The 23,607-nt window shown below is 38.1% G+C and overlaps 1 protein-coding gene across 2 annotated transcripts in view; it reads left to right on the top strand.

Annotated features, from left to right (window-relative positions):
- The window catches only part of LOC311426619 (mucosa-associated lymphoid tissue lymphoma translocation protein 1-like), a 28,447-nt gene extending 7,050 nt beyond the window's left edge, over nucleotides 1-21,397 (top strand). Inside the window, exons 6-17 of one of the 2 annotated variants that reach the window (XM_084503099.1) lie at nucleotides 104-200; nucleotides 943-975; nucleotides 1,357-1,383; nucleotides 2,466-2,498; nucleotides 4,442-4,645; nucleotides 10,898-11,075; nucleotides 12,416-12,490; nucleotides 13,562-13,689; nucleotides 14,934-15,083; nucleotides 15,759-15,916; nucleotides 16,689-16,814; nucleotides 18,023-21,397. In XM_084503099.1, coding sequence (XP_084359225.1) covers nucleotides 104-200; nucleotides 943-975; nucleotides 1,357-1,383; nucleotides 2,466-2,498; nucleotides 4,442-4,645; nucleotides 10,898-11,075; nucleotides 12,416-12,490; nucleotides 13,562-13,689; nucleotides 14,934-15,083; nucleotides 15,759-15,916; nucleotides 16,689-16,814; nucleotides 18,023-18,484 — 1,671 coding nt within the window. In that variant the 3' untranslated portion in view covers nucleotides 18,485-21,397. The remainder of the gene's footprint in view (nucleotides 1-103; nucleotides 201-942; nucleotides 976-1,356; nucleotides 1,384-2,465; nucleotides 2,499-4,441; nucleotides 4,646-10,897; nucleotides 11,076-12,415; nucleotides 12,491-13,561; nucleotides 13,690-14,933; nucleotides 15,084-15,758; nucleotides 15,917-16,688; nucleotides 16,815-18,022) is intronic. The other variant, XM_084503100.1, reaches the window with a different exon arrangement.
- The last annotated feature ends 2,210 nt before the right edge of the window (nucleotides 21,398-23,607 follow it).

Below are 23,607 nucleotides of genomic sequence, written 5' to 3'. Positions count from 1 at the left end.
GGTATCAGAAAATTGCGGATTTGTTTAGGTTTTGCTTTTAATTTTTACTGTTTTATCTGGGGGCCTGGGGCCTGGCAGGATGACTATGATTGTGCTCACATAGGTAACTTGTGTGGACATGGAACATGGGGGAACATATTGGTGTCACGTGTTCAATGACCAGGAAGACCAAGACAGCAAGAAGATAGAAGTTGTTGTAGGTAAGGAGTTTTTCAGTTTGATAGAGGTCAGTTGATTTACCAATTTCTTCTCTATCACCAGAATTTGCTTTTCAGACTTCTAGTATTAAGCCAAGCACATAATCTTCTATATTTTTAGTGCATCCCTTTGTTAAAATAGTGTTGCTTGCTGACAGCAGAGGCAGTTTTACAGTTCTGTAAGTTATAAAGTGCTTTGGGTTTTTAAGGTAGCTAGCATAGAAATGCTACCGCTTTTTGGCATTGCTAGTATGAATGTAGCTTGACAACAGATGGTGAGCTGTTTTCTTTATATTTTTGTTTCTGACAACAGTTTAAACCTTGATTTCATTAACATCTTGTTAGTGATTTGAACTGTGTTACACTGAGCTCTTTAGCAATTGGGGCAGGTGAGATTATTCACAGCAAGTGAAATAAATGGATATAACACTGTTTAGGGCATGTGCATGTATTTGCAGTAAACTAAAGAAGAGAAGATCTGTTTATATAGCTTCTATATTTATCTGGGACTACTATTGCATAATTCATATGAAAAGTTCTTTCCTATCCTAAGAACATTCTAGTACTGCTGAATTTTACTAATAATTACTGTACAGTATCACAGTCAGTGCTGAAAGATTTATACTGCTGTAAAATGAGCCAGATTACAGAGAAGCTTGGAAGTGACTTTTTTCTTCCATTTTATGTGCTAACTCTCATAACTGAGAGCAATTGTCTTCCAATTTCCCCCCGCTTAAAACACAAGGAAGGAAATCTATGGCAGTGGAGTGCACAGAAGGTAAAGTAACTCTTTAGTTGTCAATCAATTTTTAAAGATTAATTATTGGGATGATTTATTACTAAGTGCATTGCTGAAAAGCATATGTGGGTTAAGAGCTTCAGTGTGCTTTAAAACACTGATGTGTGATGTAACGTTTCTTCTGCACGTGCTTCTCTCTTTGCCTTGATAGCATGATCTAAAGCTTGGGGGGGTGGGGGAGGAGGGAAAGCAAGATTTCTTTTGCAATATTCATTTTTGTACTGTTTTTGTGCCCTGCACTTATAATTTCTTTTAAAACACAAAAGATGTTGAGAGATATAGATATATTAATTATATATATTAATAGCATATGTATTTTTGCATCTTGTTTAAACTATGAATTGGTGCATTTCTTCACAGAAGATCTAAGTGATCTTCAAAAAACAGGTAAGTGTTATGTTTTGAAAAGCTTTAATTTCACATCTTCATTTCATGTTACAATTCACTGAAGCCTAGCTCAGTTACAATATTTAGTTTACATTATTTGGATGTGTTTTATAACTGGGGATTTATTAGTGACAGGTAGGGGCAGTACCACTTTCTGGTCCCAATAAACAAACTTGTAGATAAGCAATGAACCATAGAGTTGCTTTTCAAAATCACACAAAGCTGCTCTTTTATGTAAAGAGTTTATGTTTTACTTATGTAAATACAGAAGAAATTGTGTTTTGTTTTCTTGTCCGTGGCTTTGTTGGGCTGTAAGTTTTACTATGTTGCTGCTTTTTCAGATGATTACAGTGAATGAAGTATAAGATGTCTGGCTGTCACCAATGATAGATGGATTTATGAAATAGACCAACTCAATGTTGGAGTGAGCTCATGTGACTTGAAGCCTGTTTGATATTTATTATAGAAACAAATTCTGAAATAATACCCTATCAGGGATTATCTCTGATAGGGTTCCTAAAATATCAAATCACAGAAGTCATAATTTCCTGGGTTAGACATCAAAGATCTGTTTACTTCTGCTAAGGCTTAGTCACTGAAAGATAGTTCAGTAGTGTTGTTGTGACATGCTATCCAGAGTTAGGCTTTGCAGGGCATTGGCTTTACCATTCCTCTGTGAAGTACGAAATAAAAGATTTTGCACATATTCAATTGTCATCTCTGCTAATATCTCCATCTTACATATCTGCATTTCATTTGGAGAATATGAACTCTCAGACATTACTGAAAATGCTGACATACAGTTTGTAAAATTTAAAATAATACCACAAGTTTCTAACATTTCTTAATAAATAGGACTAGCTATTCATATCCTACTGGGGTATGTTTGCTATAGGTCAAAGAAATCAGGTAAATAACAGCAACAAAAAAGCATTTTTATTTTCTTAAAACCAGTGAAGAAATTAAGTTATTAAAGCCTTCCTAGTAGACTGTTGCTTTATGGAACATGCAGTTCATTTTCTGTTGCTGACAACTATGATTGTACTTAATGATGATCTGTTCTTGTAATTGATTTCTTGCAGACCTACAAGAACAATCAAATGACAGACCTTTTGGTAAGTAGTTTTGTGGTTGTAATGAACGCTTTTATTTCTTATCTAGGAGGTAATGTTGCTTCTGAATTTTGCTTCTTCTGTCATTGCTTATGAAATAACTTGTGAAATAGCTGCAGGGAGGAAGACGCCTGCATTTCTATAGCCCTTTATAATGTTTGGTTGCCCTTTAAGTAGTAAGCTGTGATGAAGGCACCAGATTTTTAGTGACTTGGTGGAGTGTCTATGACTTCTCGCCTGTTTCAGTTTACGGTTATAAATTCCTCTGGCTGTGACCTTAACAAGTGTGTTACACCATTATTTTGAATACTTCTGTGGTTGGAGATCATGGCATTAGGGTGAGGTGAGTAAAGGGATTGGTGTTGTCTGCTAAGAGAGTATGTTGTGCCTGCAAACTCAGCTTCAACTGTGCACAGTGCGTGGAGGCATTGATCCTGAGCTGCAGCTTGTTGAGGTAGATGGATAAGGATAGGTGTTTTGAAGAACATTTGGTGGGTTTTTTTTAATCACATTCTTCACATTGCATCATAGATTTGACTGTGGTCAGGCGAGTTGACTTCGTCAGTGCCAAACCAGGTGGAAGGGTTGCCAGACTATGTCAAAATCTTACTTCTCTCAGGCTCATCAGCATGAGGGGGAGTGTAAGTGCAGTTCTGGCTCATCTTTTCTAAATTGTATAGCAAACTCACACTTTTAAAAGTATTTTTCAACATCGGTCTTCTACTGTCACTATACATCTTTCTCTGCCATTAAAATAGTCCATGCTGTTCAAGACCTTGAAGGTTTTTCAGCTGTAAGAATGTTAAAAGCAAGTTGGGAATCTTGCTAAAGGAATTGAAATGTTAGATGCTGAGGCTATGGACAAAGGCTGTCTCCTGGTTAGTGGGGTTACAGGCTCTGAAGCAGATTTGGGGCAGTCATATGATCCTATTTGCAACCGGAGCAGTAGGACAAAAATTCCTGTTGGAGAGGAGAAGTAACAAATAAACCAGAGGAGAAGTGCCTTACTTTGAATAAATGCCTTTCTGTACCTTGGTGTAAAATTTTTGGATAAAAATGAGACTACCTGTCTCTGAAGCACTTCTGTCAATGTAGATTTTTTTTTTTCTTTTGTTTCATAGCTGCTCTGTTTCTTCGGGACAGAAATACTTCTGGCTGTGTTAAAATCAGCATGAATATATCTCAGGATATAAGAACATTGTTAGACTTCCCTCCCAGTTTTGTAAATTCATCTTCTCTCAGTTTTTAACTACAGCAACAGAAGAAGAGGCCCAAAGAAAAGGGACCTTTTGTTTAGCAACCAAAGAAACCTTAACAAACAGAAAAAAATGACTTTTTACTTCTGACCTAAATAAAGTTTTCTGTTATTTAAGTAAAAGCTTCTACTTCAAACATACTATGTTTTAGCAAGATGTGAATGTAGGAATTGGAGATATGAAAGTGGTCTTTTGTGTGTGGTGGTTTTTTGTTTGCTTTGTTTTATTTTTAAGAAGCACAAGATTTTGTGAATCTGCAGGTTCCTTTCAGTTGTCATAATGCTGGCCTGAGGGGTGGGAGAGGTGGAATATAACCGGCCATACCTTTAGCAACTTGGCGTAAGAATTTCCATGTTTATTAAATTTCTTTCTGTATGGAGGAATTCAGTAATTGTGCTTTCAGGAAAAGTTAAATGACATATAGCCTTAGTGACTCACTTCTTGGTAAATTATCCAGTCTTAAATGCCTCACAGTTCAGATATGTTGACTGTCAGAACATGCTGAAATGTTTCTTTGTTCTTTGAATGAGAATTGAGTTAGCTGTATAGCTGATACAGAATGACTTGCAAGTATTGTGCCTGAAGTGAGGTTGGATACTATTGTTGCTTTGATATAAATTAAATTTAAGGTACTGAATCTAGGGAATACAACAAATGTGCTGCTGTTTTGTTTTCCCTTTGTCTTTGCAGCAACAGACAAAGTAGCTCTCTTAATTGGAAATATGAACTACTGGAATCACCCCCGACTCAAGGCTCCAATGGTGGATGTCTATGAATTGACCAACTTGCTAAGACAGATGGATTTCAAAGTTGTTTCTTTGCTGGATCTTACTGAGTCTGAGATGCGAAATGCTGTGGATGAATTTTTGCTTCTCCTCGACAGAGGAGTATATGGTAAGAACAAGTGGGATTCCTTCTGAAGTAGGTCAGTTTCATGACGTGAAACACACAAACATCTTGTATCTACCTCTGCCAGTTCCCTGTATGTGACAATAAAACAAACTTCATTGCAAATAGTATGTATGTAGAGTGGGAAAAGTTAAACACACCCACCAGCATCCTTAGACTTTAGTTTAAAAACATTACTGTTACTTTATTATTGGAACAGATAAAATCTTTGCACTTTTTTCTTTAACCACACCTAAAACTGCAGTGTACTTCTGTGTTCGATACTATCAGTGTGTTTGTCTGCCAACAGCTGCTGCATCTGTGTAGTGTGTTTGACAATGTACTCTGCAGAAAATGCGCATTTCTGCTAATCTTACAAGCAAGAGCAAGTGTTGTGTCTTCTGTATTATTGTGTTACAGCTAAGAGCTCGTAGCAGAGTAGTCAAAAATGTGTAACTGCAGTATGCAAGACTACGTGTAGTCTTGAACAGCAGTCTGTGCTGGTCTTAAGAGATCTTTTAAATACCTTCTTCTTAAACACCTTCTCTGTCCTCCTTCCCCCTTTCCTGTGCCTACAAGTTGCTGTTTTGGTTAAGGTTGACCAGCCCCTTGGTGTGTTCAGGCTCCTAGTTTGCATTTCTGCTGAGGAAGTGGGGAACAGCCAGAAGTACAGCATGCAGTATGTTCTGAGCTTGTTCATGGGACTGGGACCTTTCTGTTCATCCTCTGTCTTTCTACTGGCTGTCTACAGACTGCTCTTTACTTCTGGACTTCCATCCTTCTGGAGCTCTTTGGGAGGGGATGCTGTGCTCTCTTAGTCCTTGCTCACCAGATCTTTAAAGAACAGAGGAAGAGGTGTGCTTTTCTCTGCCTTGACAGACAGTAAGCTGCACTCTGATACCAGGTGTGTTGGGAGTCGGGGGGGAAATCATGTTTTGTTCTCTTTCTGCCAAGTTTTCAGGTTAAGTAGAAATCCTTATTTTTTGGATTGCAGGTTTCTTTCAATTGTCATGATACTGGCCTGGCAAGCACAGAGTTTTTCATAAAGTCTTAAAGAGGGAGTGAAAAAGTTCTCCAAAGCTGTATTTCTACTCCAAACTCAGATACAGCTATTGTTTCACATCTTTGTGGACAGTCTGAATGCAGAGTGTTCTCTGTGCACATTATGTGGGAAACTTAATACGCAGTTACATTGCTTAACCAGGCAACAGCCCTCTAAATTGCACCATCACTTTAATAATTGTTCTGCAACATCTTATCAATACTGGTTTAAGTTACAGGAGTAAAAATTAAGCATACTGAAAGGTGTGTGTTTAACACATCTCTTTTTTTTCCCCTATGTTCTTGTTAATTGGAGTCACATTTATTTATCAGATACCTGTAACATAATATTAATAAGAATTTTAAGCTGTCCTCTACATATTGCGTAGCAGTTGCCACCTTCTTGGATGAAGACTAATCAAGTCTGATACATGTTGTGCTGGTATGCACTGATTCTTAGATGATTAGGCAAGACAAAGAATTTATGAATAAGCTTTGAGAGAGAAAGCACAAGGTTGGAACCAGTGGCTGTGCTGGCTGGGACATGATGGAATTGATCCACTCAGCAAAAAACCTTGATGCCTTAGGTGGAAAAGGCCTAGAATGACACAACTTGAATTGGGAAAAAAAAAAAAATTGTTTTGGTGGGCTCTGAGGAGCGTGCTGCTGAATGCCCCCATCTTTGTCATTTTTTCTAAATGCTGTTTGCATAAATAACTGTAGAAATCCTTTAGAACAGAGATCAGAAAGCTCATCCAATTGTACTGTTTAAATTGCAGAATTTTTATAGTAATATCCAGTCAAGAAAACATTGTTCAATTATTTTTTGTAACACAAGGTCAAGTTATTTCTTAGTATGACTTTTTAAATGGTGTGTTACCTGATGCTCTGTGCAGAACTGGATGATCTGACATTTGGGCATTTACATCGGAGCCAAAACTCGTATGATATGGGGACTAATTATGGCAGTAAAGTTTAGTAGACTTTCTGGTAGCTGTTTTTGGTTTTGTACCCTGGGGGATAGATGGGCTCATGCATTTGAGTGAGCTTTTAGATTCTTGCACCTTCTATTTTTTTTTCTTCTGTAATTGTTGACAAGAATTTAGAAAATAAAGTACTGAAAGGCATTAACAAGTTTCTCACCAGCAACATATGAAAGCTCTTATAAGCCATGTTTTGGCAGTTATATTTTCCCAGCAAATTGATATTTCTGAAAGAAAAGCAGAGTGTTCTTTCAGTAGTGTTTGACAATAACTATGTTGTGATCGCTTTGTTCTTTCTGGATAGTGTCTACTAATGTCTTAAAGCATATAAAAGATGCTGTCAGGGCACAAATAGATGATGATTTATTGCATTTTTAGTGGGCATAGCTCCAAACAGAAGCATAGCAGATACTCCTGATCAGTCCTTGTTACACATACTTGTGATGCCTAGTATGACATTGGGTAATTGCTGCTTACTGCCAGGAAACTGGCATTTCAGATATTGTTCCTTAAGAGCAAGACTAGTAAACAACATGATGATGATGGTCTCCTCTAATGTTTTAGTTTATGTTGTATTAAATGTAATGTGCAATTAGTATTCTATCCTACGAAGGAGAAAAGCATGAACCTATATATTTTAAAGACTAAAAATAGTTAGGCTTTTTTCTTTAAAAAAAAAAAAAAAGCTGCTGATATCACTTAGACGCTGACGTCTGTGAGGAACTTGAGCCTACTTAAAATTGTTGTGCCAAAGTGTCTAATGAGGCCCTCCAAACATGTTTGCTTACTCTGGGTATGCAGAGGTTTATTTCTGATCTTGAGCTCAACAGATTAACTGTTGAAGGTACTTAGGAAAAAAAACAACACGCTGCAGTTATCCACTCAAGGGAAAAATAAATAAATAAATAAATAAATAAAAAAGAAACATAGTTATTTCTGAAATATTCCTATTCATTGGGAAAAGGCTCTGATATATCAGGTTCCTGCCCTTTCCAATACTTTTTCTACTGTAAAAAGACAGCATGCACCTCTATATTCAGTTTGTTTCGGTAGGATGAAGGTCAAGGCACTTCTGCTTGCTTGACTTTGTGTTCCGAGTGCTCTGTAACAACAAAAAATCCTCCTGCACAAATGGTGTTGAGGACAGCTGTCCCAAAGCTGAGAATGGAAATGGCATGAATCTGTGGTGCGTTATCCAGGTATTTTGTAGCTCTGGATGCTTGTCTTTGCTCCCGAGCTTTTTTGCTGGCTGACGGGTGCTTATTTGCAGCTGCCATTCAGAGTGTGCTACAGGAGCCTTGCTGATCTGACATGAAGGAAACAGCCCTCAGGGTGCTTGCAGTCACATGGAGTAAAAACTTCAAGTTGGCATCAATTTTTTTCTCTCTCTGGTATTGTAAAGACAACATGGTATTAGCGTAGGGCCCTGTGAGAATGGAGCTGTGACTGCTGCAGCGCAAACTCCACTGGCAGCAGGCAAAAAGCTGAGGAAAGCTGGAGGTCACCAGCTAGAGCGGTGACTGGGTTGGTGCTGTATGGTGCAGGCGTCTTGGCCACTGCCGTGAGTGAGCCAGGTCCACGTGCCATCGATTGAGTTGGGCAGATCTGCTGCTGGGTTTCCATAGTCCTTTAGCAATTATTTCCTTGTTTCGGATGGACGGGTGCATGTGAATATTGTTACTTACCGTCTGCATTCAAAGGGATGGCAAGTCCTGTTGTCAGGAAGCCATCTCACAGCAGACTTTGATTTGCCCTCATTGAACGTAATCTGTGGGACATGTTGGAAAAAGGTAACTTTTAGCTGTGGGGAATGGTACTGTTGGGATTTATTGCTTTATGTATAATATATTCCACTAGTCCATATCCGCTGTTCCTTTCTAACTGATTTTTTAATTAAAGAAAGCAAGTTATTAACTTCATTGTTAGGAAGCAAAACAATCCAATGAGGAGGCAATGGGAACATAAGTAAATGTTCTGTTTTAACATAGCCCCAACTGATTAATTTGGGCTTGAAAAACAAATCGAAGTATTTCAAAGATGTTAGCTTTGTGTTTTTTCTGCTTTTTTTTTTCTTGATTTAACATAGTAAACCTTGCAAAAACTGAAGATAAACTGATATGTTTTTAAATTTAAGACACTAGTTTCCTTCAGTCAGTCCAATTACTTACCTAACACATGCTCAGATATATGATCTCAAATATATCCTCAATTTAGGTCCAGATCCAAACTCTGTGGAAAAGAAATATAGGGGTCCCTTTCACTTAAGGTGTGACACGAGATCACTGATGGTGGCACTTCATTTTTAACTTGTTTGAAACTAATGTTTTAATGACACATTTAAAATTCTGTGCCCTTTAGACATTTATAACAGTTTGAGTTAATTAAAAGGTCATTTTCCAAGATGCTGGCAGGTGAATAGCCATTAAGCTCTTGAAGTGAAGCCTTAAGTCCTGGAGTTTACCTTGTATGCACTTGCTTGCTGCTTATCTTGACTATGCAAGTTTCCCATAAAAAGAAATTGAGCACTGCTGATTGAATGGAGCGGTTAGCAAGGTCTTGGCATAGGTGCTAATGACTTGAGAGCTTACAAGTAAAAGAAAACGCAAGGCTTAGTTTGAAGGGATATAGTTGTATCTTGGTATTCCTTTACAGGACGGGCAGGGCTGTGCAAGAGAAGTATTTTCAGTTGCTGTAGCTATCGGTAATGAAAAGGGAGAGCATGTAGCATGTCTACCTACGCAAGCTGACTTGAATATTGATCTTTTAGTATGTTAAGGTGAGGCTTGTTTTTAGTAAATATTCAAGTTCTATTGTGATACAAATTTCAGAGCTGCTTTTAGTAAGAATAAAGGCATAACAAGACCATGTCTACAGTTAGCATAAATTGTCGTGTCTGTGCTGACTTTGATTTAATTGCAGTGCTATGTACTAATTGAATATCTGACCCATGGACTGCTTTGTATAGATAAATAAAAACTTCTCTTAAAAAATGAAACTTGTTGATAAACAAAAACAGCACTGGAAACAGGAAAATTTCATTGGACAATACAAGCTTCTGGCATGTTTTGGCAGAAGTCATTAATTCCAAGATAGCCTAATTTTACTGCAAACTGATGTGACCTTAATGTTTCATGTTTTAATTCATATATGGATTAAATCTAACTTATAGATTGTAGTTCCCGTTTCAGAATTACAAAAAGCTTTTTTAATTACATGATTTATTTTCTTTATATAAAATTGTTGTGTGCTTTTTGAAGATTTTTAAATCTTTTAAATCTTGAAGATTTTTAAATCTTTAAATCTGTGCTTTTTGAAGACTTTTAAATCTTCAAAACTACTGTAGCCTTATGTATTGACACATGAAGATGATTGGAGGATAATTTGCTGTGTCTAGGAAATCATTTCTTTGTATAGCAGGAGTTATGGGTTCATGCAACTGTGAAGAGATATAAATGTCATCAAATAAAAATGAGTTGCTGGTAATTTGGTAATACAAATGTGCTCTGGAATCCCATCAAGTATAACCATGGAGTAATACTTTTTTCCCTATAAAAATTAAAAAAAAAAAAGCTGTCATAGTGTAAAACATATATTTCTTTCTTTCTTTCTTGTTAAACTAATTTTAAGAATTGCCAATGATAATAGTAAGCTTAAAAAGAAAAGAGAATAGTTCTAAAGGTGGCAGTTTTTCCTCTACAAAAAAGTCCAACCAAACTGTTCAGGGTTATCTTTTCTGTCTGTAAAATCTGCACTGACTCTTAGCTACACAAAGCTTTGTAGTTGCACATGTGGAGAAGCTGTTTTACAGTTGGCACGGTTCCTTGCTTATGTCTGAGAGTTATATATAGTAGATAACAGATTATTTCTGTTAGAGGTCATAACTCTACTTAAAACACTTCAAGAGTATTTAGCTATCTTTATTAGTGTGATTGATATAAATATCGAATTGATTCTGTTTCATGAGTTGAAAATTGGTTTTTTTTGGTTTGTTTTTTTTTTTAACTTCTCTGCACATTGTGAAATTTGTTACTTTTTTTTTTTTCATCTCCTCCTCTTCCTTCCTGTTTTAACAAAGGCATAGTGATACCAAAAAACCTACTTGGAGTATCTTGAAGGATCTTAATCTCCCTCAGATGCGTAGTGCGCATGAAATTTTTTAACATGTTAAAATTGATGGGAATGTTGCAGTGTACTCTTGAGCTGTGTTTTCAGTTAAATCTGTTTGATCTCTCAGGTTTGTTGTACTATGCTGGCCATGGCTACGAAAACTATGGAAACAGTTTCATGGTTCCTATTGATGCTCCAAATCCCTACCGATCCGCGAACTGTCTGTGTGTACAAAACATCCTCAAATTAATGCAGGAAAAAGAGACGGGGCTCAACGTATTCCTGTTGGATATGTGTCGGAAAAGGTATAATTTAATCTAATAGTTCATGAATACTGAGAAGTGTTGTTAAATGTTTGAGGGGTGTTTCTGGTTTGTGATAGAGGGGGAGAGAGTATAATGATAGTAGTTCCAGGAACCAGCTGTGAAGTTCAGTTTATTCACTGCAGTAAGAGATTAAAATGCAGCTTACTTTTAAAATGAATGAATGAAATTGAACATTTGCTTTGGGAAAATAGCAAAGGATCTTGAGGGAAAGCTGGACTTCAAGCTTAAGAGAAATCTTTAACCTGGGCTGAGTATACACTGTTCTCAAACATTCCTGGTTCTGAAAATCTATGGCCTGCACCTGAGCTTTTTTAAAGTCAATAGAATTTATTCATAGGCTTATTTTGTCTTTGGCCTTGGATGGATATATGAAGCTGGGGACTAGACTTTCCATTTCCATGTGCAGATGCTTGCCTCTTGATTTGAATTACATCTTTTTCTTCCCTTTTTTTTGGTGGTGGTTTACAAATTATAAAGCATCAGTGTGACTAGATAAAAGTGAAATTAGGCATCTTGAAGAAGAAGAATGACCCTTCTCCCCTTGCATCGTTAACCATCTTTATCATTACAGGAAGGAAGGAGAATCCATATGATCAAAAGCATGTTAATTTGACAGAAGGGCTCAAGTGAAGTACTTATTTTAGAACTCTTAAGAGGCATGAATTTGGTGGACTGCTTTTATGCTGGGGATGTTGTATCTTTATTTAGAAATTAAAAATCAACTGGCTCATCATTTTTTTCTAAACAAAGTACTGTTTTCTTTACATGTTCAGAGAATACTATGTCCTATTAAACTTGCACTTGAAATTAGCTCTTCAGCCAGCACCTCTGAATTTGGTCTCTATGGAATGTTTCATAACGGAAAATTGCTAGTGCTTTAATGTTTGTGGAGCTTTTAAACCTCACTGCTAATGAAATGCCAGTGACCCAATTCAGCTTCACAATCTGCTGTGCGATTAGCTACATAAGCCTCATGTTAACTGTGCAGACACCACCATCTTTTGAAAGACAGAATTAATATAGTTTATGTTATAACCTAAAGTGGCTAGTTATAAGACATTTTTGCAGAGATTTTAGCCAAATTAGCACTGTATTGCTTAATATATCATTCCCTCATATAGTTAACGTGATGTTTGACTGACTCTTTGAATTCTCTCCATGGAGAGTGTTGATGGTGCTGCTTTTGTCTAGAAGGAGTGACTAGAACTGTGGGAGAAAAATAATGTTTCTAAACTATGCTGGTTTGATATTTTGAACAACTATGGAGTTGGTTACTATTATTAGTTCTCAAAATATTCTTTTGTTTCCTCTTATTGCAGAAATGAATATGATGATACTATACTTATCTTAGATGCTCTGAAGGTTACAGCCAACATTGTTTTTGGATACGCCACGTAAGGAAACTTTTCTCCTGCTGTGCTGCAGATATTTTGAAGCCAGAAGATATCACTGAGATTGTGTAGCTAATCTTTTACAGAAAATACCAACTGTTGTGTTAAGGGACTGATAACTTGTATTGGTATCTGTATCCTCAGACTACCTTTTGGACTTCATTCTTTGAATGATTCCATGGTCTACTGATCATGGATATCCATATATATTCCTGGTATTTAATGTTCCTATTCAGGTGTAAGGGAATGCCAGTGAGAGAACTGCATTCAGCAGCAAATCAGAAACTGCTAGACAATATTTCTGATTATTTTTAATGGCTACTTGTAGGAATTCTCTAATTATCTGAATACTATTTATTAGAGATTTTAAAAGCACACAGAATGAAAAAGCAAATTTTACCCTCAAACCTATAATGTTTGTGCTGATGGGGAAGTGGGAGTTTTGTCTTGTGTGTTCCTAATGGTGCTTACCAGTCTGTCCACTTGTATAGGAAGTCACGTACTGTTGAGGGACTGATTAATTTTAACCTACCTACTGTACCCTCTGCAGTTATGTCTCCTCTGCAAATGCAAATTAAATTTATATTAAAAAATGTATACGTATATATAAGACAAATTAATCATTTTTTAGAAGAGTGGCATATAGACTGTCCCTGCTTTTTTTGCTTCATGTAGGTGTAATACATAGTTACACCTGCAAATGAAACTACTTGAAGAGGTTACTTTGCAGATATCTGTATAACCTCTTGCTATTAGTTTTCAAATGATGTGAAATACCTATTGAACAGAAATAGTCAAGAGCTTTAGTGAAATCTTCCATGAGCATTTCAAGCCTCTCACATAAACAGCTAATATTGCCTCTGGTCTATGGCTTGGTTGTAAGTGAAATCTTCCCAGGATGAGTTGCTTGCAAATGAAGAGCAGGTTGACCATAAACCTGCTGTATAAGGGCTTCTTTCTCCCACTTCCAAATGTTATTCCTTTTGTCTTCATGTTGATCTTAGTCATGCAGCTGTTGCAGTGCGTTGTTTTTTGTTTTGTTTTGTTTTCCCCTTGTCACTGGTTATCTTGTAGGTGCCAAGGAGCAGAAGCTTTTGAGATTCAGCAGTCAGGGCTGGCCAATGGAATTTTCATGAAGTTCTTGAAGGAGCGTCTGTTAGAAGACAAAAAGATTACTGTACTGCTTGATGAGGTTGCAGAAGGTGAATTGCAGCTTACTACACTAGTCAATTCTTACTAAAAACTTATTTGCTTAACTGTCATTCTTCTCATGGCAAATGTTACACTACTTTAGCTCTGCCTGCATCCGTTTTCCCTGTGCTTCCCCAGATGTTGTGTCTCTTACTGCTTAGTCTGTGCTTTCAGGTTAATGTCCCATGCTGTAGATATCCTGATGTGTGACATTATCTCATGCTTGAGCTCAGAGTGCAAAGACTGATTTCACAGAGGAGAGCATGATGGCAGCTTCTATTGGGATTTGCAGTGGAAGTCTTCTCCCAGCAAGTAAACAGGAGGGTGAGGAGGGAGGTAATATAGAAGGCAGATAAGTCCTGTGTTAAGAAATAGAACTGGCAACCTCTAAAAGATCTGAGGACTGCACTAAACAAAATACAAACGCAGTACATAGTGTTCCCACTGCTTGAGAGTTCCAGCTGCTCAAAAGAAGTGTGTCTGCACTGGTTGTTTCAGTCAGCTAGTGTGTGCGCATTTGGTAGCGTGAGTTAAAATCGCATCAGGCAGTGAGACAACTGCTGTGAGTATTACCAGATGCTGGGTATTAGTGAGTACAGTGGTACACTGGTGATACTCACATTAAAAGTGCTGTATGTAAATGATGAACAGTGTTTGCACAGCATCAAGGCCTTCTCTATTCCTGACTCTGCTCTGCAGTGAATAGGTTCAGGGGTGCGCAAGAGGTGGGGAGGGGACACAACTGGGCAGATGACCTGAGCTAACCAAAGAGATATTCCATACCATATGCAGTAACGCTTAGCAATAAGAGAGAGGAAGAGGTTTAGGAAAGTTAGCTATCTTTTGCTTGGCAACTGGCTGGGCATTGGTCTACACAGGGGTGGTGGTGAGTGCCTTTGTATCGCTTCTTTTTTTTTTTCGTCTTTCCACTTCTCCTTCCATTATCAAACATGTTTTATTTTTTATCTCAAGCTTTCTTGCTTTTATGCTTCTTTTCCTTCTCCCTTGTCCCACTGGAAGTGGGTGAGGGAGGGAGTAAGCAAGCAGTTGTGTGGTGCTTGGCCATCTACCAGGGTTAATCCACAACATCTTATGAATAAATAACTGAAAGGAATACTTCTGAAACTACAAGTTGGTATCAAAGTGTTCATACTGTCATAACCATAGCAGCTATGCCACTGCTACATTGTATAGTCAATTTATTTAGAATTTCAGCAGCAATGATCTTGAGAGAAACTATGCATCTTGTTTTTAGATATGGGCAAGTGTCACCTTACCAAAGGCAAACAAGCTTTGGAGATCCGCAGCAGTTTGTCTGAGAAAAGGGCATTAACTGATCCCATTCAACAAACCATATCTTCTGCAGAGTGTATGGCACGGAACCTACAGTGGGCTAAAGCTCATGGTATGGTATGATCTACCTTTAGGTGATACTACTTGAATGGTGGGAATGTCATATTAGGATGTTACATCACTAGAACTAAACTAGTTCCCTCAAAAATAAGAGGATGTACATTCTTTATAATCTCTAGTCCATAAGCCATAATTCTGAATAGAAATTGAAGAAATTCAAGTTCATATCTTGATTTTCATTAGTGTGTTCAGATGTTAGAATTTTTTGTGTTGTGAACCTGAAGTTTTTCGTGCTGTCACATTCAAAGTTTATTATAAAGCTATCTCTGTGTCTCCTGAATATACAGTACTGTATTAACCTTACTGATTTGATTACGGATACATAAACATATTCTTGGGTCAGTATTCTATGTATGTAGCATTAGATGTTGCCTTGCTAGTTGCATGGTGATTGGAAAGAAACCTTGGAATTGAAAGATTGGAAAGAAGTTGAAAAGTCAGCTCTATGGCAATGTTAGTCAGTTACCTTCTGATACTGCATCTAGCAAACAATATTGCTGCCAGGTTAGCTTCTAAGAGTTGCTTCTGCGTGACTATGTAAGCAATAGGTAGAGGGAGTACACAAGGAAAGGTCTGTATCTTCTAAAGTTTTTTAATATTCCCAAAGAGTAATAATAGAAAATACATACTTCTATTTAGAATGTAATGATGTGTTATTTACTTGCAGAGCTTCCAGAAAGTATGTATCTCGAATTCAAATGTGGTGTTCAGATTCAGTTGGGGTTTGCAGCCGAGTTTTCCAATGTCATGATAATCTACACGCGAATAGTAAAGAAGCCACCTGAAATAGTAGTTTGCAGAGCCTACGTTACAGACTTCGCACTTGTAAGTGCTTTCTGTAGGTGTCTTGGTGTGATCTCCCTCCACTGAAGTTGAAAACTGTCAGGTCTGTCCATGTCAAACTGCACCTTTTGTAATAAAGTGAATCTAAAATACTGAAACCAGGTGCTTACATGACTGTCTCTGTACATATACAGCAACATATTTTTATATGTGGTCATCTTTTTCAAAGTCACCTTTTTATTGTCATTATAACATTAGGTAGTTACATTTAATTGAGTGAGTTAAATGTCAATAGCTTCTTTTTGGGCCTACGGCACGTCTACCTTGCAGTACAAGCTTTCTTAGAATTTAGTGTTTTCTTTACAGCTGGGTGATCTTTCTGGTTCCATTGATGTTACTCAGCTCAGTGCAGTAAGGTGAAGGATAAGAGTAAAACTGGAAGTTCCTTAGGTGCAGGAAACCTTTTCTGGTGTTTAATAAACAGGACACTTTTGATGCTTGGTGAAGAAAGCATTTCAGTTAATGTGCATAATAAAGATGTGTCTCTGTAGCCCACAGAATTGCTGTTATGGTACTGTACTTCAGCTGATTTCAAAGGAATAGTCAGCAGAAGAGGGTAACCTAAATAAATAACCTCTTCTGCCTGTGACTAATAGTGGTTTCAGCAGCTTCTGCAAGTAATCCAAGATGGGTGTTCTTTCCTTTTAAGAAGAAGCAAATGTTGACTTCATAAAAAAAAATAAATGTTCCTAACTGTTTTATGATCTACAAGTTCTGTACCTTCAGATGAGTTATCATTTCTTTCTTGCAATAGGACCTGGATGTGGATCCTAAAGAGGCCAATAAAGGAACTCCTGAGGAAACTGGAAGCTATTTAGTATCAAAGGACCTTCCCAAACACTGCCTCTACACCAGGCTAAGTTCACTCCAAAAACTAAGGGTTAATATAAATTGTTCCTCACAAGTTTGTTCAGATAGCATAGATTAATCATGTCGCTTTGCAGTTCTATTGAGTTGGCTGTGTATTGTTTGCATGGTAGGTAACAGGTTCTGGAGACATACGCAACATACCAGATTTAAATCCTAGCTACTTAGAAGGGAGAATGACTAATAGCAACACTTAGTGACTATAACTAGTTCCTCCGCTGTAAAATAAAAGCCAGAGAATCAATGCATGTGCAATCCCAATGCCATTGTGCAAGGCACTTTGTATTTTCTAGGATTGTACTGAACTTTGACAGGATGATTATTTTTATGATCATCATCTTGTGCACATTGTGGAAATGTTCCTGTACCTTGTAGTACAGTAAGAGTGTGACCTGAAACATAGCTGCATCTTACAGTTATTAGAAGGAGATAAAAATGTTACATATTTCTATTCCAAGTTGTGTACTTGGATGAGGCTTTTGAAAGGTTCCCACTTCAGCATACTGTGGCGCTGTTAAGTTTATCTTTTGTATCTTTTTGTTATGAACATCTTATCTGGACATGGCTAGGTATCTTTTCTTAAATGCTTCTGGCAGGTGTTGTAATAAAAATGCTTCTAGAAATAAAGACTGTCAGGTGGGCAAGTATTAAGCAGATCAGGAGGTCTTCAGTAAAGTTCTGAGGTGTTCTTCGCCAGTAAAGGGGACAAAGTTTAATTTTACTCTGTTCTCTAAAATGTTCGGAGGAGTGGGCAACAGGGGAGGTTTTTTGTTGTCGTGTTGCCCTGCAGCAACAGAAAATAAAACTTTCTGGCCTGCAGCATATCTTGGGCATCCAGACTGCAACATAATTGAGAAATCCTGTCTGCCTGTCATGTACAGGGACATCTGATCTGGTTTACCTACATTTTAAGCAGTAGAGGGAAACTGAACCTTGAATTAGCATGAAATATGAGTTTGCAGAAAAAGCTTTATGATGAGTAGATTGCTTTTTGCAATCCCACAGAGTTCTTAAGAATATTAACACATCAGTCGAGAACCTCCACCTTTCAAGCAGCATGCATGTAACTAATGTGGTTAAGACTTGACTAATATGCGGTTTTAGCTCCTAAAATAGATCGGTGGTCTCCTCCATTAGTAGATTGTGCTTCTTGAAATTTTTCCTATTTGGCTTATTTAGAGAAGTATAACCTTCCCCCCCCCCCCCCATTCTGTTTTGTAGGAACACTTGATCTTCACGGTTTGTTTGCACTATGAATATCCAGGAATAGAAGATACAATGGATGAAAGAAAGGAAGTTAATGTTGGGAAGCCCCTTATTGCTAAATTAGGCCTCCATCATGGATTCAAAAATAACTGCCTCCAGACCTGTTGTGTGACTAATAATCCTTTTCACAATCAAGTAGAATCAAGTCCAGTGGCAACTAACTACTACTTCCCTGGTCACTGCCAACCAAATTCCTGCCCAGGCGTTTACCATGGAAACCGTACTTGCTCAGACAGCGTTAGACAACCGGAGGCATGTTCTTGCAATGGGACTTCAAGAATATTAGCTTCAAGACATGAAGTACAGAATTACCAATCCCCTGCACAAAAAAGTAATGTGCCAGTAGAGACTACAGATGATACTGTTGAACTGGAATTCCTCCTTTCTGACAGCCTTAGGTTCTCTAAGCAGCAGTAGCTGTGATGTCTTCAGAACAGACCAGATATCATCTTTGGATAGGAGACTTTCCACAGTGCCTATCCATCTTCTGGGTTTTGGGGACTTTGAGTCAAAGGGACCGGAGAGTCTAGAGGTGGTATTGGGAATGAGGATATGATGTGTGTTGGTTCATACTGCTCTCAGGGAAAACTTCTCAGATCTAAGGAGACAAAACTGGACTGATAGATTTAGGAATTAAAAGGCATGATTTTTTTTTTTTTTTGTCCTACCATTAGAAGCTTGATACATGCAAAAACACAAACTCAAGTTTCATATTCCATGATATGGCTGTCAAGCAACTAATGAACACAGGCAACCATACATCTCTGGCAGGAAACTTACTGTTTCAGATGCAGAATATGTATAATCCTGGTTATCATATCAGAGTTTCTCTTGATAGTAGAGCCTTGGAACTTCCCAGCTGCTTCTCCTCCAGTACCTTCTGGAGTTACAAGATTTACTGTAAACATATGCTTCATAAATACTCTGTTTTTTAGAGAGGAGCTGCTCATCCTATACAAAAAAAAAAAAAAAAAAAAAAAAAAAAAACAACAACCCATGCCTAGCTGTTAGTGGGAAAAATGTTGACAGACTTAAGTAGGAAAATGAATTTACATGTTCTCTATCATTTAATGTGATTTTTTAAAATCCATTAGCCCCCCCCCCCCCCAAATGATAAATAATATTTTTCTCTCTTCCACCTTTCAGTTGTCTAGGATCCAGGGATTTCTTTTTACATACTGCATTAGAGTGAAGTTTTATGTGTTAGTATGTTGTAACAACCTGCTGTTGAGTATATAAGGTGACACATGAAGTAAATGAACTGAACGAAGGGGGAGCTTTTACAGAAGTGAAGATGTGGTGTTTTAATATGCAGTGTTAAGAATGTCTCCTTGAAGACTCCAGTTTCTTTTCTTCCTCATGTATATATTAAGATCAATCATTGACGTTCCTGTCCTTTGGATCTAGCTAATAATCAGCATTTACTGCATTTTGCATGTACGCTTCTGCCAGTGTTTGGCAGAAACTGACAGATGCTGAACTGTGCAAGGAAAGCAAAAGGTGAGGATGAGAAGAGGAACTGAGCTAATAAACTAACATCGCTTTGAGAGAGAGAATACTAGCTTACAAATAATCAGAGGAAACAAAATCAGATTCTTACTGTGGTGGATTGTTCTCAAGATAATTTTTGTCTCATATCACACACAAGATTTATACTGAGCTAGTTGCTGGAAAGGTGGTCTTTTTCTGTTCTGGAACACTAAATGGAAATGTCAGGGAGAAAAGTACCTGTTTGTTGCAAACAAAGTATTGTATAGGTAGTCCTGCAATAAAATATACTGAAGGCTGAAAGGGAACGGGCAAGATGAGTGAAAATTTTGAGGTTCTTCAGGCTGAAGTAGCGGGATGGTGTTTCTGGATATCAGCCAGTGTTTTTCTTGTGGTGATTTTAAAAGAACAAACAACCAAAGAACTACTCAAATGTTGTCTGGGCCAAATGAATTCATGTTCTTTCAAATAAAAAGGTTAAAGGAAAAGTCTAACCAATAACTATGAAAGCCCAAGATAACGACTCCAGCATACACAAACATAAAACGTGTAAAGCTACTTCGAGTGCAGCCTGCAGAAGGTGAGAGCCAATGCCTTCAAGTCAGGGCCCGAGATCTTGCCTGTTTCCCTGCAGCCTCTATGTGTGTGCATTTGCTTTGGAGCTTAAAGGTGGAGTTAATCTCTCCGTGGGCTAGATGCCAAAAGCAAGCTAGGCTTCCAGGGCCTTTAGCTTTTAAAACCCGTAATTTTCCTATGCAATGCAGAGGTATAGGCACCTTCAGAAGGCAGGTGATCCTGTACTAAGAGGCAAACGAGCTACTTCCATATGGTGCTTTACTACTTCGTTGACCAAAGGGAACAGATGGAACTCGTCTGGACTAGCTGTTATCTTTTTAGATAACACAGATTCTTTTGGTCTGTGTCCAGGAAAGGACAGTTTTGCTTACTGAACTGTTTTGCTTGTTCAGGTTGAATAGTTTGATCAAAAAGACACTCTTTTTCTAATGTTTTGTTTTAGAATACCTAGAAATATGTTACCTGCCTATGTGTATTTGGGGAAGATTGTGAGAAAATTGATGTTTTTATAAGTTTTTTATTGTTGTTTTTTAAAAGGTTTTGACATGGTTTTTTGTGTTTGTTTTTTTTTTTTTTTAGGTTTTTAAAAGACTTGGTACTTTGAAATCATGAAAATATGAGGGTGTGAGGTTACAGAGAGAAAACCTCTGTTAAAGAGAGTTTTCAGATACAGGCAGTAATCTCTCCTGCCTTGATAACACTGATAAGCAGCATTGCTTTAATTAGGACCCTCATCATGAAGTAATACTTTACTTTAGAAAAATTAAGTAGGTAGCAAAAAAAGTTGAAAATTTTGTTCTATTGATGTGATGGACAAACCAGCTTAAATCCTCAGTTGAGAACGGCACCTTCTGCTGCAATCCTCTGGCGTGTTGGCTGGATGCTCAGGGAGGGCTCTGCTTGGGCTATTAACGGCCTTGTTAACTAGATCTGCTGATCTTCAAATTAATTTGCACTGAAAAGTGGATATATGTATGTGGAAATTAATGTAGTTCTTTCCAAAATGACAGCCATGCTTGAGGTAATCTGCAAATGAGCTTGAGTTTCTGATATCTCTTTTGGAGGGTATTAAATAGTGACCTATTTACTGAGGATTGAGATGTACCTGTGTGTTAATTATCCTGTGTAATTGACTTATAAATTGAAAGTATAGCTTGAGAAATGTTCTGGTACTGTAATATTTAGTCAATGTGTTGTCACAATTTTCTAATTACTATGAGAACTTATTTTACTTCTTATTCTTGAAATAAACTGTTGTCCACAAGATGTATCTGTGCATATGTAGATGCTGTATTGTCCTACTTATTCCAATTTAAAAACAACAAAAAAATAAGTCAACAAAACTCCATTAAAAATGCATTTTGTAGAAAAAGTTTCTGTTTCTTAACGAGAAGGGCAAATCTGATTTGTGAGCTTCAATTCAGGTTGAGCACACCTGCACCCTGTTCCTGTACAGGTTTCTCAAACTATGCACTTAGTAGTAGAGGATTTTTTTTTTTTTTTTTTTGCACTTTTCTATGCTTTCTAGCTTCTTCTATCTCAACCTGCCTGCTGGTTAAGCCGAGGTGATGTTTTTCCATCACCTCACAGAGACATCCCAGCTAGTTTCAGCAGTATTTTGTCCATTTTCATGAGAAATATAAAGTTGTTTTGAAACCTTAAAAGCTGTCTAGAAGGCAAAGGACTCGCTGGCTGTATTTGTGTGCTCATTTGCAGGTGTGCTCTGACCTTGGTGACATGGGACAGGCTCCCAGGAGCGGCAGTGCTGGGCACGAGGAGCTGTCTCGGGGCACGGCTTAAAGCTGGCAGTGGGCCAGCTCCAACCTTTGGAGATCAATACTTGAGATGCTTGAAATGTAACTGTGTTTGAACGTGGTAAAGAAAAGGTCACGGGGCTGTAGAGGTTGGGAGGAGACCTCTGCACATCGTCTGACGAAGGACCTGCGAAAGTAGGGTCTGTGGGGAAGATCTTTATTGTCTGAGTCCTACTTCAAAAGGGGTGGTGATGGAAATGCATTTTCTCGATGTATTGCTGCCTTTTGGACCTGCTTTAACTGTTCTGATCGTTGGTGTTAAGGGTGAAACATTCCACTGCTTACGGATGAGCTGTAAGAGGCATGTGTTTCCTTTTGGCCCCTATCCAGCAAAGCACTTTAAAAGTTAAGCATGCATAAATGAGCCAACGTTTAAATCTCAGTGAAGTCAGTAGGATTAAAATAGATTACTAAACCTACCTAGGCATTTGTTAAAGCTGTCTCTGGTTGTGATGCCCTGTGTGAGCTAACTGCCTTGCTTTTTTTCCTGAAGGGTGATTTTGTGAGGATAGTACTTATTTTTATCTTGAATTATCTGCTAGGCTGTGTTAGTTTGCCAGCTGCTTTATCTATGGATTTTTGCGTGACTTACTGGTGTTGGTTTCTCTTTTTCAGAGTTGAATAGGTTTGGAAGACAGGTTTGAAGGTAGTCTAAATAAGCTCAGGCTTGTCTGGCAAAGGAGAAGTTCACACCTTCAGAAAGGCCAATGCTCTTTTTCTGTTCCCTCCCCACTCTGCGCTGAGAGGCAAATATGAATGCAAGAAGTTATTGTTAATGCACCACTGAACTTCAGAGAGTGATCCTGTTTTTAGCAAGTGATGGAAGTAGGGGAACATGAGAGGCTTATAAAGAGCTCTCCAGCAGTGACGGCTTAGGATTCATTTGGTTTGGCATTCTGAATTTCACGTCCTTGGCCTTTGCTTACTATGCTGGCTGTGCTCGTCTGTGAGCCCAGAAGGCAGAGCTGGGACGTAACGCTGCACCAGCTGCCACTGCCCTTGGTTAAGCAGCCTCTCGTGTGTTGCTGTGTGGTGGAAAATTGCCAGAGGAGATCCGTACCACACAGGCAGTAAGAGATTTTGTACCGACCTGTACGAGCATCTTTCTCTGTCAGTCTGTTTTCTCCACTTTGTATGAGGTCTGTAGGATGGAAGATTTCTCCTCTAAAGTGTTTCTGAATAGCACTCTGAAATCGTGATGCTGCTGATAGGTTTAGTAGGAAGGGTTTTATGCTTCTGCATAAACCTCTCGTAGGGTACTCTTACCCATTTATCGCACGCAGTGAGACTGTCAGAGCAGTGGTTGCACCGTGACGGCACCAGATGAGCAGAATACCCTTTGGAACTCAGGTTGCCCCTGGTCAGAAGTACTGACTGAAGTAATGCTGGGATCTCATTTTGGCCCAGCTGAGATCTGAAGCCTTCTGGTGGCAGAGGTCGTCAGCTGGTGTTCCTGGATTGCACCACTTGACACCAGAGCCCAGGGAAACCAGTTAACTTCATATCTGATGTTGAGACTGGGGGAAGAAAATAGCTGAATACAGTGGGTAAAATGTTATCCTCAGTTTACATCACATAGAGTGTTGACCTAATGGAATTTTTCATGTTCTCTTTGCCAGTTATTTCTCACATGTTATTCCTCTCAAAAGGCAACTGCTTTAA

Source organism: Aythya ferina (assembly GCF_964211825.1).
Source record: "Aythya ferina genome assembly, chromosome: Z".
Taxonomy (NCBI): Eukaryota; Metazoa; Chordata; class Aves; order Anseriformes; family Anatidae; genus Aythya; species Aythya ferina.
The sequence above is the reverse complement of the archived record's forward strand: the minus strand, read 5'-3'. Positions and strand labels throughout refer to the sequence as shown.